At 38.2% G+C, this 14,628-nt stretch overlaps 1 protein-coding gene across 9 annotated transcripts in view; it reads left to right on the forward strand.

Moving 5' to 3' along the window:
* The window catches only part of SORCS2 (sortilin related VPS10 domain containing receptor 2), a 564,376-nt gene that overhangs the window by 488,287 nt on the left and 61,461 nt on the right, over nucleotides 1-14,628 (forward strand). For all 9 annotated transcript variants that reach the window (XM_090139694.1, XM_090139696.1, XM_090139695.1 and 6 more), the window contains 3 exons: nucleotides 7,871-8,050; nucleotides 12,495-12,641; nucleotides 13,886-13,988. In XM_090139694.1, the coding sequence (XP_089995820.1) occupies nucleotides 7,871-8,050; nucleotides 12,495-12,641; nucleotides 13,886-13,988 (430 nt within the window). The remainder of the gene's footprint in view (nucleotides 1-7,870; nucleotides 8,051-12,494; nucleotides 12,642-13,885; nucleotides 13,989-14,628) is intronic.

Here is a 14,628-nt window from a genome sequence, read left to right on the forward strand (position 1 = left end):
TGGCCTCCCACTTCACCCTGACTCTAGTGGGGATTTGTTCTACAGACCTCCTGATGTTATATTTCAGGTGGTTTTGTGTGATTCCATTGCTTTATGTATTAGAGAACTAGGATGTACCATCTGTGCATATCTTGAAATGCACTAGTTTAATTCACTGACCAAGCACTGAATGTCAACGCAGTACAGTTTATTTCCTTGCTTTGTTGTTATTCTTGCGAAACAAATAGTTATATATTTTTCTAACTAAGCGATGGTCTGAAGACTTCTGCTTTTAAGTATACAGCATATTAACAAGACTCTCAAATAAAAGCTCAGATATTATTTGGACATGAATCTGAGATTTGGCTATGTTCCCAGTAGCATTACGCAGATAGCAATTTATTGATTTATTTATTTATTTTGATAGGCAATGGATAGTCAAGGACAGGTAAATATATCAGCCCTCCCACATAATTATTTCAATGTTTCAAGGCCTTCAGTGTACCCTTTTATGCTTTCTTGGGGGAATTTGTAATTAGGAAAACAACAGGAGGATTTCCAGATGTAAATGTTAAAATGTTCCAAATGTGGGCAGTCTGATGGCTTACAGACCACCAGCAACTTCTGTTGGGGGCAGGGACCTCAAGTGCCTGCAGCTTGTGGGTGGATGACCTGCAACAGGGCAAAAGGAGCAAGGAGCAATAGAAGACCGCAAGTTGTACCAGAGGAGGTTTAGGTTAGACATGAGGAAAAACTTCTCTCAGAGAGTGGTCAGGCACTGGAATGGCTGCCCGGGGAGGTGGTGGAGTCGCCGTCCCTGGCAGTGTTCAAGAGGCGCCTGGATGAGGAGCTGCGAGATCTGGTTTAGTGCTTGTGGTAGCAGTGGTAATGAGAAGACAGTTGGACTAGATGATTTTATAGGTCGTTTCCAACCTTGTGATTCTATGATTCTAAGACTGGAATAAACAAGGAGAGAAGAAGAAGGAAGTCCTCTGGCAGATGACCCCAACTTCCACTCATGTACAGCCTATTGCCTCTCCGAAGTAGTCAGGAGGGGCTGAATGAACATAAAATGGAAACAAAGAATGTGTGAAAAGAGGTGTTTGATCTCAGACTGGAAAGGGAGGGTGTTTACATCAGTGTCTGAGTTTTTTTATTTCTTATACCCAAGTAAATAAGTAAAATTACATACTAATTGTCAATACATTAAATCAGTTAAAATTCTCTCCATCAAAATGTTCTGTCCAAATTCCTGAAGAACTAACAGCCACAGCAGTGCAAGCGTTAACTATGTTAGCTCATGTTGTAAAACAGTTATTAGTTTGGACATGGAAGGGCAGACATATTGTGCAAAGGAGCCAGGCATTTCTCCACAACTAAATAAGACTATTTTCTGTTTGCTGTAGGCATCCATGTTTGTAATAGATTAGTTTCTGTCATTGTGAAGAACATCAGTAGATTTTGTTGAAGGGCTAGAGGTAAGGAGTGAGGGATCTAGATCACTCTCTGATGGAGCTTTCCTTCGCTTTAAAACCAGTTTAAGAAGTCCCTCTCCACTCATTCATTACAGTTCACTATGGCCTCTGTTGTATTTGTGGAGTCAATCTACAGAAAATATCACTGAGATCAATGATCTGAATAAAAAATGGCCTTAGAAAAAAAAGTGTAATTTATCTTTCTTTGAAAGAAAGGTCAAGAGGCGACTTGATTATTGTGAAGAAGCCTCCTTCTTTTGAGAAAGTACTTAATAGACTTAAAAGTGCTATAGAAGAGAAAGACAGACCCATAGATGGTAACCGAAGCCAGCCTTGTTCAAATTAGAAACTCCACTCAACTTCTTATTAGTGTTGGTGATAAGTATTTGAAAAAGTGCCAAGAAAAGTGGCAGAAATTCTAGATATTGAAATTTTAAAATCGTATCTGAATGCCCTTCTGAGGGATTTGCTCCTCCTGCATGTCATATGTTGTACAGTAATAGTTGGAAAAAAAACAAAGAGCAAACTCTAAGAGATCTAATCCCCAATTTTAGCCTTCAAATCCATTAGTCTGAAAAGATGATTAGTTTACTGTACATGTGATCTTACTGAGTGCATTTCTGACATATTCAAAAAGCGTCAGCCATAACTCACTGCTGTTTCTGTCTTATGTAGTCTAGATTGTTTGAAATAACCCTGCATACTGAATTCTTTGTCCTTGCCAGTATCGTTTATGTTTATTTGTCTTTTCTTTTTTCCTTCTAAGGAGGTTAACTAGAGCCTTGGCTGAGTAAATAAATTAGAAGTTAACAGTTTCATTTTGGAAAGAGTCAGCGGCTAGCTGGGAACAGATTGAGTGTTTCATTTGGAAAAGAATGTTTTTATGTTGTTCCTAGTTGAGGCTGTACCCGATGAGTGGAACGAAATATTCTGTATATCTTTAGCATTTTGATGATGCCTCCAAGAGAAGTTTCTTTGGTATCTGCTCACAACAGAGCTGAAAATTTCACTAAGAGGGCCTGGAAGCCAGACATCAATTAGAACAGCGATGAATGTGAGAGATTTTAACATTTTCTGTAAAAGATATATTTTTTTAAAGTGATTTGCTATTTCTTTATTATAGCAGAAATGTTGGTTACTACAGAAAATAGAGCAGCTCTGAAATTTCATCCCATGGTATTTTAGTGAGAGTCATCAGAGTGCAACAGAAATGTGTTTTGTCCAATCTGGGCAGAAGGGGAAAGATAAATATGAGCAAATTATGGGAGAAATTTTGCAAAGGAGCATGATATCAGCAAAAACACTGAGACAAGAGACTTCAAAAAATCACCTTCTAAATGGTATCTGTGATGTGGCATGTACCTGCCCAGAGATGGAGCAGTCACTGTATATAGGGAAGGGAAAACTGTACACAAGTCAGAGGGTACTACAGGATGGTCAAGCATTTGTCTGAAAGCATCAGAAGTGTCCCCGCTGGAGCCCCAGGCTCTCACCTGAGGGAATACTGCTGGACTTCTCTGATATTATTCTTGTGCAGCACAGACACATTTTACAGTAATTTTATTATGGAGATAGAATGAGTGTTTTCAAACTGAGTAATTAAAAAATGTTGATGTTTTTGTTTTCTTTTGATACAAAGAGATTGAAAATCTGCAGAAGATTATTCCTTTTTTTTTTTTTTTAATGTTGCTTTTATTTGCATTTATGTTTGTATTTTTCCAAACATAGCCCCAAAGGAAAAAAGAGAAAAGGATGAAAGCATCATATCTCAAGGCCTCCTTACTCATCTATCAAAGACTGATAGAACCAGCCTTCAGCCAAGCCTTGCATTTTCTAAACTTCATTTAATTTGTTCTTTCTTTCAGTCTCTGGGTCCACTGTGCCACTTTGGACTGCGTTTTTGTAACACATCATAGTAGCTATGTATGTACAGAACAGAGCTGCTGGTAGTCGTCTAATGAACAGAAATCAGGGGTTTTTTAGCTGCTTTTGAGGGATTTTCTGTAGCATGTTGGATAGTGACACCACATTGAATCACACAGCTGTCTCCTGTACTTTGCAGGAGTCATGTGTTGGCCATGAGAATCTGTCCCAGGGAATCTAGAGAGATCCAGAGAGATTCAGCAATTCAGATTGAACTGTTTTCAGCCTGGAGCAGGGCTTTCGCTGCTACCTTTGGGAGGGTGGTTCTGCTGAGGGGTGCTGGGTGCAGCCCCACCAACCACCACACTTGTCTTGCACTAAAGTCCCTTCAGCAATGATTGCCCTTGCCTAGAGGAGTGTGGTTTGCAGGAGTAGCGTGTTGATTTCTGGTCCTTGTTTATTATATTATTTTCTTTTCTGGAGATACTCAAGACCTGTCTGGATGCTTTCCTGCTCAACCTACCTATTGATAGGGGACCTATGTTAGCAGGGAGTTGGGCTCGATATCTCCAGAGGTCCCTTCTAACCCTTATGATTTTGTGATGTTGAGTTGTGCCTTAATATGACTAACAGTGGAAGTGGGAACTACTTTATTCTTGTGTTAGCCAAAAACACTGACTAAACCAAGAAATCTGCTACAAGTCATGTAAACTTTTACTCTTGCAGTTTGTAGGAATTTAACTATTCTGAGTCCCTGTCCCACCTCTGGTAAATAAACTCTATTGATATGGCCTCTTTTTATGAACTGAAAGAAGGCATTCATTGTTATTGCATTTGTTCATGCCGCCTACAAAAACTTAACAATGGAGCAGTTATATCCTACTGCAATTCAGAAAGTAAATACTTAGTTCTGAAAGGATACGGAGTGGAAAAAGCATATTTCATTTATCTTGATCTCTGTATGTATTTTCTATCATGGGAGATAGGCACTAAAATTAATTTTTTTGGGGTAGCCAAGATTAAAGAGAGATTACAGGGAATAAATAAAACCAAAAATTATAAAATCCTATTGCTTTTGAAATAACTGAACGTCTTTAATGTATTCATGGTAACATGAATTTTCTATACACCCTTTTTACCAATTCCATATATTCTGTTTACTTGAGTAACACCCATTGCTCTAAGGAACACTAAGCAGGCCTGTGTCTTCCTTGACTCAGTCTGGGACATACATCACTATGTTAATCACAGCTTTTCTTTCAAACTTCTGTATCATTCAGTAATAGATATAGTGCTATCAAGAGTAAAAATTTTTGAGCTGTTTTTCCTCCTTCTCCCTGAATAGCTATCAGTCTGTTGAAGCATGTATTCCCTGCTCTGTCACGCTCCCTCTTTTCATTACTGTTTCAAGGATACCTTAAATGGGTCCATTCATTAACAGCAGAAGTGGCAGAAAAGATTCATGCAGCCTTTTTGTCAGCAGGCAAAACTGTCTTGAAGCTGTGGCTGCGTTATGGTTGAATTACTAAGTCAAGGGTCTGTGAGAGCTCATTTAGCAACTGGTTCATCCCCCAGGACTTGTTTCTCTACTTGGGAGCCCCTACACCCAAGATGGGCTGTTTCTCCATGCCAAGCATCAGAGCAGTGTGCAGCTGCATCTCCATCCTTCTGAAGTGATTTTGGAGTGTCTATCAAATGTAAAATAAAGAGAAACAAAATAGTAATGCGGGTGGTGGTGGTATTTGATGTAGTGGAAGTATTTGTTTTTCAGGAGGTGTCATGGCACCAGCAAGTGAATCTGTGCTGTAGCAGCCATCGATCTGAACGGCTCCAAGTTGTACAAATCCATCGGAGGTGGATTCAAGGAACTCTTCTTTTCTTCACAGTGTAGCTTGTTATTGATTTCTCTTCTTGCACCGTTTTACTCAGCCAGGCAAGGAAGATTAGGAAGATTATCTTTGGGATGTGTGCTATCCTGTTACCTTGGTTGTACTTAAGAGATTACAGGGGTATAAATGTGGTGCATCTGGAGGTCAAGGCTGCGACTACACAGCTCTGAGTGCTTACTGCTGTTGCACTTGCTATAAATTTCTTCCTTGTGATTCCCTGTTTAATTTTTCACTTGCTTAGGTTAATGTGTCACGCAGCCTAAGCATTAAATGTCTGTGGGGAAGGGGGTGGAGTTCTGACATGAATTGTAAGATTTGAAAAACGGTAATTTTGAGTTTCTTTTATATTTTCCTCACTGAAGTGCCCTGGACAGTAAGTTCAACCTAGCAAAGCTTTCTGACTTCTCATTGTCACGTGCAGTGGGCTGATGGGTTGGAGGTGGCACACTGAAGACTCATGTTGTGTTTATCCATCACTTTCTTCCTTTTAAATTCAGCATTCCAGCAACAGGAAGAATAGAAGAGTGACATGACAGTCATATTTTGTTTCAGCTAGACTTTAAAAAGTCTGTCATTTGAGATTTTAAGGGATATTGAAGAATCAGACATGAAATCTGCAATTTTCCTTAGTTTGTCAATTAATTTTCTCAGAGAATTATATCAAGGCTGTGGGTAGAAAGTGTTATGCAGGATTAATGCAAAACAGTGTAATTGAAGGACTGCTCTGCTTCCTGAGGGAAAAAGAAATCACTGCAAAAAGAAATAGCAGTAAGGCTGCACTGGAAATCTGAAAGTGTAAATGCTAGATGAGAGGAACCAAGCTCAAGGAAGTGGAAAGACAATTTTTCTTGCTAAAACCAGGACTTGTTAAGTTCTTCCCTGATAAAAAGAGTGCACTAAACAATCTGTGTCCCTCTTTCTTGGTAAGAATCACAGCCTTATGACTACATTTATTGCAGTAAGGTACTCCAGCCAAACCACTCTTTCACCCAGTCTTTCCAGACTTTCCAGAATTCATCTTAACCACACATTTTAGCTTTGGATGCATTTCTTCCTCTGCACCTGCAGCTCCTAACACTGTTTGAGATATGAGGATGACAACCAGGCTGTCAGTCAGCAACTGGGGTACCTCTGCAGCCACTGCAGCCCACCTGTATGTGGGGGCAGGGAAGGATCTTTGAATCATATTTGGGTTATGTTGGAAAAGACCTCCTCAGATCATTCTTTGTTGCCCTTCTTTGGACATTCCAGTGCCTCAATATCTTTCTCAGAGTGAGGAGCCCATAACTCAACACAGTACTTGAGGTGCGGTGTCACCAGTGCCAAGTAAAAGTGTCTGCATTCACTGCAGTATTGTTTTTGTTCATGGCATAATAATGTAAAGAATAGCTTTGCTGCAAACTGTGGCATCACGCACAGAAGACTAATTTTTTTAGATTTTCCATGAAAAAAAAACCAAATCATAAGAACAAAGTACTATTTATTTACTCTTTCTTCTGACTGTTTCAATTCTATCTTTACTTATAGGCTAATCAGGGCAACTATCTCACACTGTAAATGGAAAGGTGACTTCAGTATTATGTGGTTTAAGGCAGGAGTTGAAACCTTCATTTTTAAAGCTTATTTTCCCCAAACTTATATTCTCTTGACATTTTTGCTAGCTTTATTTCATATTCACTCCATCACCCCAGTTATTTTTTTCAGTTACTGGGTGACCAGCACTCTATACAATCTCCCTAATAAGTACCAAGAATGTCATAAAGAATTTACAAGTTTTCTGCCTCCATGGCTAGATGTCACTTTGTATGTAGCCCTAACATCTGACTTTCTGCAACCTTATCCAATTGTAAACGCAGGCCCTTTTATTGTTTGCTAAGCTCAACTCAGTGTTGCCACTTTCTGATTTATTTCTTCTGTTTAATATTAGTGTTAAATTATTTTTCCCATCTCTGTGTTTTTTGTCTGAGAAGTTTGGAGTGAAGGAGCTAGAAAACTGTTAAGAAAGCTATTGCAATATTCATGCCTGAGATTCTTGAGAAAACGCAGAATGACGACTCTCATTTTATTATTGCTGAATATTTAATTCAGTAGGCACTGTTCAGTAGTATAACAGACATCAACGCACAATATGTGCTACTCTGTCTGTGTAACTGCTGGGTCCTCTTTTTGCTATGTTATGTGTTATAGACAAAATAGTTCTTAGCTGTGTGAGTACCTGAGGATTATTTCTTAGGTTACAGTGTTACAAAACACACAAGTTTTCCATTGACTTGCATTCAGATCTAGGAAATCATTCACTTTTCTTTTTTCCTTTTCACTCATGAGTCCTAATGGTAGAATCAGTAGCACTTGTTTTCATGTTGAAAGCCGGAAACCATGTTTTTTGTTTAATTATTCCTGTAAAAGCTTTCACACACTGATGATTTTTGGTCTTTACTGAGCTGGTGGGATCATCCCTCTGATGACCTCAAGCCAGAAGGCAGAGCCCAGCCACCTCAGACTGGTGGGATGCAGCATGCTGGTTAGTGTTAGGCTGGGAGACTACTGTTATCTAGCTTCCTGACGCATTTTTCCCCACACTAGTATTCAGCTCTTCTGGCAGACCTACTTTTTGTGCCAATAAATAGTGGAAAAAATAGTCATTTGTACTTTCTTTTCTTACAGGATTTACAGATAATCAGTACGGATGAAAACCAGGTATTTGTGGCTGTTCAGGAATGGTACCAGACAGACACATACAATCTGTACCAGTCCGACCCACAAGGCGTTTACTACTCCATCCTGCTGGAGAACGTCCGGAGCACGAAACAGCCAGAAGAGAATGTCCTGATAGATATTCTGGAGGTAGGCTTTTAGTTCTTCCAATGCCTGTGGTCTAGGTGGAGTGTTTATTCTTTTATTTGAATTATGAATATAAATAATTTTCACAGTTGTTTTTAATGTGAAGAGGCTAGGATTTCTTTCTTGCTGTTAGTGCATCATACTATATATGTGTTTTTCTCCTTTCCTGCTAGTGTGCTGTGAGCTGTAAGAACTAGATAATTGATATGACGTTACGGAGATGTGCAAAACCAGAGTTGATCAAGGCTTTCTGCATGTGAGAAATGGAGCTGACAGCACAATTTATTATTGAAGGAGGAAGTTATGTAGCTGCCTGTGTATGGCTTTTTTTTCTTCTCCATGGTACACTTCCTGACTTAGAGTCTCATAGCACATAGATCTTTAAATAGTAAACCTGAGAGCCTTGTGTTAGGTTTTGTGTCACCTCTGACAAGTGAAGAATCAACAAAATGAAATACTGGACAGCAAATTCACTTGCTTTCACAGGGTGTATTGTACCAGCAGCTTTTGCCATGTGATGCTATCTTATGAACAGTTCTATCTTTGATCTTACCTCTTGTGTGCTTTGCGAGGTAAATGAATAAAGAATATAGTGTTTTGGAAGGCACAAACTTGTCATCAATTCAATTCTTCCTGCTGCTGACTTTCATGTGAAGCAAGATGTACATTTGCACCTTCTTTCTTTCTTAGAGCATATAGGACTGACATTAGCAGGATCTCAAACAGCATGGACCTTTGTTCTGACCCACTTTGGCCACTGTTATGCTCTAACTTGTCTGGTGTTAGTTTTCTGTTTTTGTTTTTGTGTTTTTTTTGTTTTGTTTTGTTTGTTTGTTTTTTACAAACAGGACTTCCTAAATGTACCAGCCTTCTTGTGGAAACTGGTCTGCAGTAATTCTGATTACAAGTCTTGCACTTACAGAGGTGCTAAATGGCTCTAAGCAGGCTATTCTTGGTGGGAACATGATAGCATTTTTTTTTTCTGCTTTATCTCCTTCATCATTGATTAGCTTTTTCTTTTCAAATAGCTAGAGTAAAACATTTACTAATTACCAATTTAAGAACAGATTATTTTCTATGCTGACCCTATTTAGAAATGGGGCTTCTTTAATAAGTAAAGCTGTAGATCGTGTGCCACATTCCCACAGGGTGATATTACTGGGAGCAGTATTTTGCAGCTCATTGCTTTTGGTCATTCCTGCAGGATGCAAAGCCATAAGAGATTAAGGTACTATCTCTTCTCTCAGCATCACCTAGAGCACATCAGTTGTGTGGAGATGCCAACTCTCACTCTCCTTTTGTCTACAACAGTTAATTATTTAATTAAGTGTCACTCATAATTTAAGAATTTCACAGCGTTAATGAACAAAAGTGAGAGATCCTAGGTTGTTGTGTGCACAGAATTAATTCGTAGGGTTTCATTAAAAAGAATATGTGCAAGTGATGGAGTAATTGAAAGACAGATCTACATCTTTGGAATTGTTTTTGGAATTAGGTTGCATCATAAGAGGGCAATTTTATTTGCTTAAAGTAAGAAAGCCTGCAGCTTTCAGATAGCTTGTAAAATAAATAAATAGTGTTTATCTTCTTTACTAAATAGTGATTATCTACTCATATCTACAAGTAGCATATGGATTATTTACACTTTATAGCTAATAAAGATAAGTTGAAGACATTGGGAATGTGTTTTGGGGGAATTTTTTTTAGTATATTTTGATTTTCGTTCTGGACATTTTAATGCATGTATCCCATAATTGGAACAGAAATCTTCAACACAGAGGTGATCTTCAGTGGTTGACAATTTCCATCAGTGTGTAATTCTTAAAATTTTCACTGTTCTTCATTTCCTTCTGCTGTCTTCACTTCATCTTTGGCTGGTACCTATTATAAGATCTTTTACTTGTCTGCTTTCATTTTCTCTTGTGTACATGAGCTTCTTTGTACAGTATTTCATTTCTGCTAACGTTGCAAATGTGAACGGGGAATAATTGCCAAATATTCATATCAAAGAATGGCATAGTATTAACTCTCCAAAAGCAGTATGCCATTGAAATCTGTATAAAGTGCCGCCGACACGACTCAGTCACAAATTTGACTCAGTCATATTTGAAAATAGATAGACAAATGTGCTACTTCTGTACTGGATACTGGTTTGTTTCCTGTATGAGAAAGAGCTCCACAAGTTGGAGCATATGTTCTCCATGCTTACTTTCTTGCCTAAACAGTGACTCTTAGGCATTAAATTTTAATCGTATACTTGTTATATAAATGCATTTTTTTGTATTTCAGTAACTGCTGCTAATAAACACTGTGGGCCCATCTGAACACTAGCATCAAATACTGTTCAACTGTTACTAAAAGAAAAGTGCAGTAATTATTATCACAGAATACAAAGCCACAACAGCAAAAGTGTTTACACAATAGGTTTGTGAAGTGCAAAGGACCTTTCTAAAAGTACTGGGGAACCACAGTAAAAAAGTGGAAAAACAGCTACACTAAAAAAATCAAAAGAAAGCCAAAGGAATGGCATTCTTGAATTCCCTGACTTGTCTTACTCTAGGAAACTACTTTCATATTTTAGGTAGCTTCTGGATTGTGGCTGAGCACTTAAACACTCCCTGGTGTTTAAATGTCCTCTTTTGCACAGCATGTTATTTGCTATGCAACTCTTTTCCTTTTGTTGTAGAAAGACACTAATGTCCCACTTTTAGACCAGGAAAATAAGTCAAGGAGTGGAAAGTGACAAAGAATTTGTCTCATCATCACAATTGAACCCAGTGGGTAAATTCAATATGCAGATCTTAAAATATTTACAGAAAAGTCAGATATGAGTTTCCATAGGTCACAAGACAAATATGTTAGAAAGTGCTATATAGTGGCAGGGATGTTTTAAAGCTGTCAATTTTATGCAGCGTAATTACCATTTTTATTTGTTTATTATTATTATTATTATTATTTTTAGCCTAATGCACCACTCCACACTGTGAACGTTCTCTGAAGATAGATGCCTCTTGGAAACTCTTTTATTATTTCAAGTAGGATTTATGCCTTTCTTTCAAAACAGAGCTGCTGAAGTGCTGGTCAACTTTTATCTTTTAGAGCATTGGTGAGGTGTAATTAATTGAGACACTGGAATAATGTTTCTCATGATCTTTCTGTGCCTGATAGGATTCAAACTCCATATTCTGGAGAGGTGAGGTTACCCTAGCCACTTGGCTGGATTAGAGGTGGGAATGGGAACGAAGAACTTTTTCAGTCTGACTTTCACCAAATGATTACATTGAGTGATTGAGCATTTATTAAGCAAGACTGAAAGAAGAAAAAAATATTCACAATGCATCACTGTTTTTGCCATCTACAAAAGAAGAGGGATTCCTCCCTTGCAGTCCTTGATCTAATTACTGCTTAAATGTTTAATAGTGTTCACTACAAAAAATATATGCGCAGTAATTGAAATGCAACTCTACCATCCTCAGTACATGTTTGAACTGCTCAGCATTTCAGTCATATTCATGTTCATGCTCTCTTTGGAAGATGGAATGCATAATAAATTCCCAGCAAGTTGAAGTGGCTTTGACAGTTAACAATGCACGTTCCTTATTTTTTCCACTCTTTCTTTTGTCACCTGCACTACCATGCAGTTAACTGCTGACTTGGAGTCAATGCTGAGCTTCCAGCATCCTGGAGGAGTAAGCTAATCACATGTACGTGGGTTTCAAGGGGGAAGGAGCTTGTGAGAACTTTGGGTAACAAAATAGTTATGGAAAATTTGATTCTCTGGACTTAAATGTATTTCCAAGTTCTACGGTAATACTGTAACCAGCAGAATATAATCTCAGTAGACTTTGGTCAGTTCCTTAGAAAAAGAAATATATTTATGAATAATAGAGACCAAATCTTTAGCCTGCCGGTATGGATGCCTTCTCTTCAGCCTAAGTACAGACATTTTTTAAAATGTATATCAAAGGAAGTTAGTGGTATCTGGGGGAGGGGGAGAATAGGGAGAAAAAAGAAAAAGGAGGAAAAAACCCCAAGAAACTCTAAATATTTCTGATAAAGAGTAAATAGTAAGAGGCAGATATTCCTGTTTATGCTCAGACCTGCACAATTGGGCAGCTATACTATGCTGGAAATGATGTATGAGTAGATAGATGTTTCCAAGAATTTTTCAATAATTCAGAAAGCCTCTAAGTAATCACAAGGTAAACAGGGACACTCTTAATGAAACCTTCTAATTTGATGTGAGATCTTACCTCTTTGTCCTTTCCCTCTTAATACTTTGTTTTATTTTTATTTTTTCTCTTTTAAGCTATCATTCATTTCCCTAATGGAGAAAATACCAGAGGCATGCAGTTCAGAGCCACAAAAGAGCAGCTGATCAGCAATAATCCTTGCCAAAAAAAATGTGTATATGCTGGTTAATAACTTTTTCTCATTTATGCTTCAGGTCAGAGGTGTAAAAGGAGTCTTTCTGGCCAACCAGAAGATTGATGGGAAAGTTACAACCCTAATAACCTACAACAAAGGCCGTGACTGGGATTTTCTAAACCCTCCAGACATTGATATGAATGGAAAACCTACTAACTGCAAACCTGTAAGTGGTCCCATCCTCTGTCTGAAGTGCAAAAGAATTATTTGTATGGACAGTATGTGTAGCAGTGCAGGCAACCCAGGAGCTTTGTGCTGAGTTTACCAGCTAAATTAATACACAAATCTACTTGCAAGACATGAGCAGTGATTTTGCTAGCTGTTAGTCCAGTCATCTTGTACAGTGAGTCATGACTCTGTCTGTAGCTCTGCATTACTTATTTTAGAGCTTAATTTGATGCAAAGAGGACAGCTTTTCTTGTGTGCCAACCACACAACTCAATTCAGAACAATCACAACAGGAAGTTGTTTCAGGATATGAGGCACATCAGATATATCTTACCAATACCTTTTTTGTTTCTGTCTTTTATACTTTTATTTCATCTTAAAGCAAGATAACCCTGTTAAAGGAGCTTTTGACAGTTGCTTGGAAATAAAAATCACATTTAATTGCATCAAAAAGTCTTTTTCTTTTTTTTTTTTAAGATGATATTGTAGTCCTACCCATAGTTTTTTGCACTGTACTGAAAAGCTTTGTCACTGACACTCCATTCATGGGGACTCCAGGCTCTGAATTTCTAGGCAAAATAAATAGTTTCAGTCCTGCTACTGGCAGAAATGTAATCCTTCTCCACATAGAAAGGGGAGCGCTGGAGATGTGGGCTGCCATTTGAAAATTTCAGACTGTGCTATAGGTCTTAAACCTATGGGTCCTGAATCTGAGCTCTCAGATCAGTGGAAGAATAGCAGAAGCAGCAGCTCCTGAGCACCACTGGCAGGCAGCAATAATGACCTCCAAGTGCCACGGCAGTAAGTGCAAGAGGCAGTAAGTTGCTTAGCTAAGAGAGATGGTGATCATCCAAAAGTCATTAAACTATTTTTATATGATTTTTTTTTTCTAGAAAAGAAATTTTAGTAATTTTTAAATTAATCATCATTTTACCTAATTGACCAGCAAACGTTCTAATTATTACTGTTGCTGCTAGCTAGAGACTTTAAGCAGTTCCGTCACATGGATTTTTTATGCAATAATTTCATGCCAATTTCTTTTTTACTGTCAGAGTCAGACTATGGAGACAGACTCTTGTTAAATGGCTTCGCTTCGTGTTTTGGTCTTGACTCCAAACAGCCATTCTCTATAGGGATACATCAGTGCAACTGTTCTCTGTGTGGGCTTTCATTATCATATAAGCATAACTGTTACCAGCATTTTTTTTTTTTTTTAAACTTCCCTTCTTTTTCCCCCACAAGCCTGATTGCTACCTTCACCTCCATCTCCGCTGGGCAGATAATCCATATGTGTCAGGAACAGTCCATACGAAGGATACTGCACCAGGGCTCATCATGGGGGCAGGTAAAAGCACGACATTATTTTGTAAGACCTGAAATGTAGTAGGAATTGTTGATTTAGTATTGATCTAGTATTTTGGATTATGGCATTTACCATTCTACAAACGTTACCAAAATAAGGCTCTCACTGAAGAATGTTCTCACTGAAGAACGTTCTTTTACAGGATCCCTGGATCAAAAAATGTAGTAAAAGTTAATTGAATCCCCCAGAGCTCAGTCTTCTAGGACAGATCTGTAACAGTTAATGCCATTATGTTTCTCTGTGTTGTTTAGTGTCTCTTTCTCCATTAGTGAAGTATGAAGCAATGGTGATGGCTGAAGGACCTGTCATGTTGCCTGGAAGTGAAGATCTTTACCATCTCCTCTGGCATCATGAACAGCCCAGTAAATCCAATAAATCTAAACAGTGGCCAAGTCTTTGTTCTTTATAAAGATCATTTGTTTTGTAATATTTACTAATTCCTTTCCACCTAAAGGGAGATGAAGTGAAAGAGGCAAGTGTGTCTTAGTGCTGAGAGCAATGCTGGTTGTGGCTGTTCCATTATAACACACATATGAGACCACGTTACTGTGAAGTGGAATTTAATAAAAGAAATTTCCTCTGAGTATTGACTACTCATCACTAAAAACATCATTCACGTTAG

Source organism: Phasianus colchicus, chromosome 4, assembly GCF_987193195.1.
Source record: "Phasianus colchicus chromosome 4, bPhaCol1.hap1.1, whole genome shotgun sequence".
NCBI lineage: Eukaryota > Metazoa > Chordata > Aves > Galliformes > Phasianidae > Phasianus > Phasianus colchicus.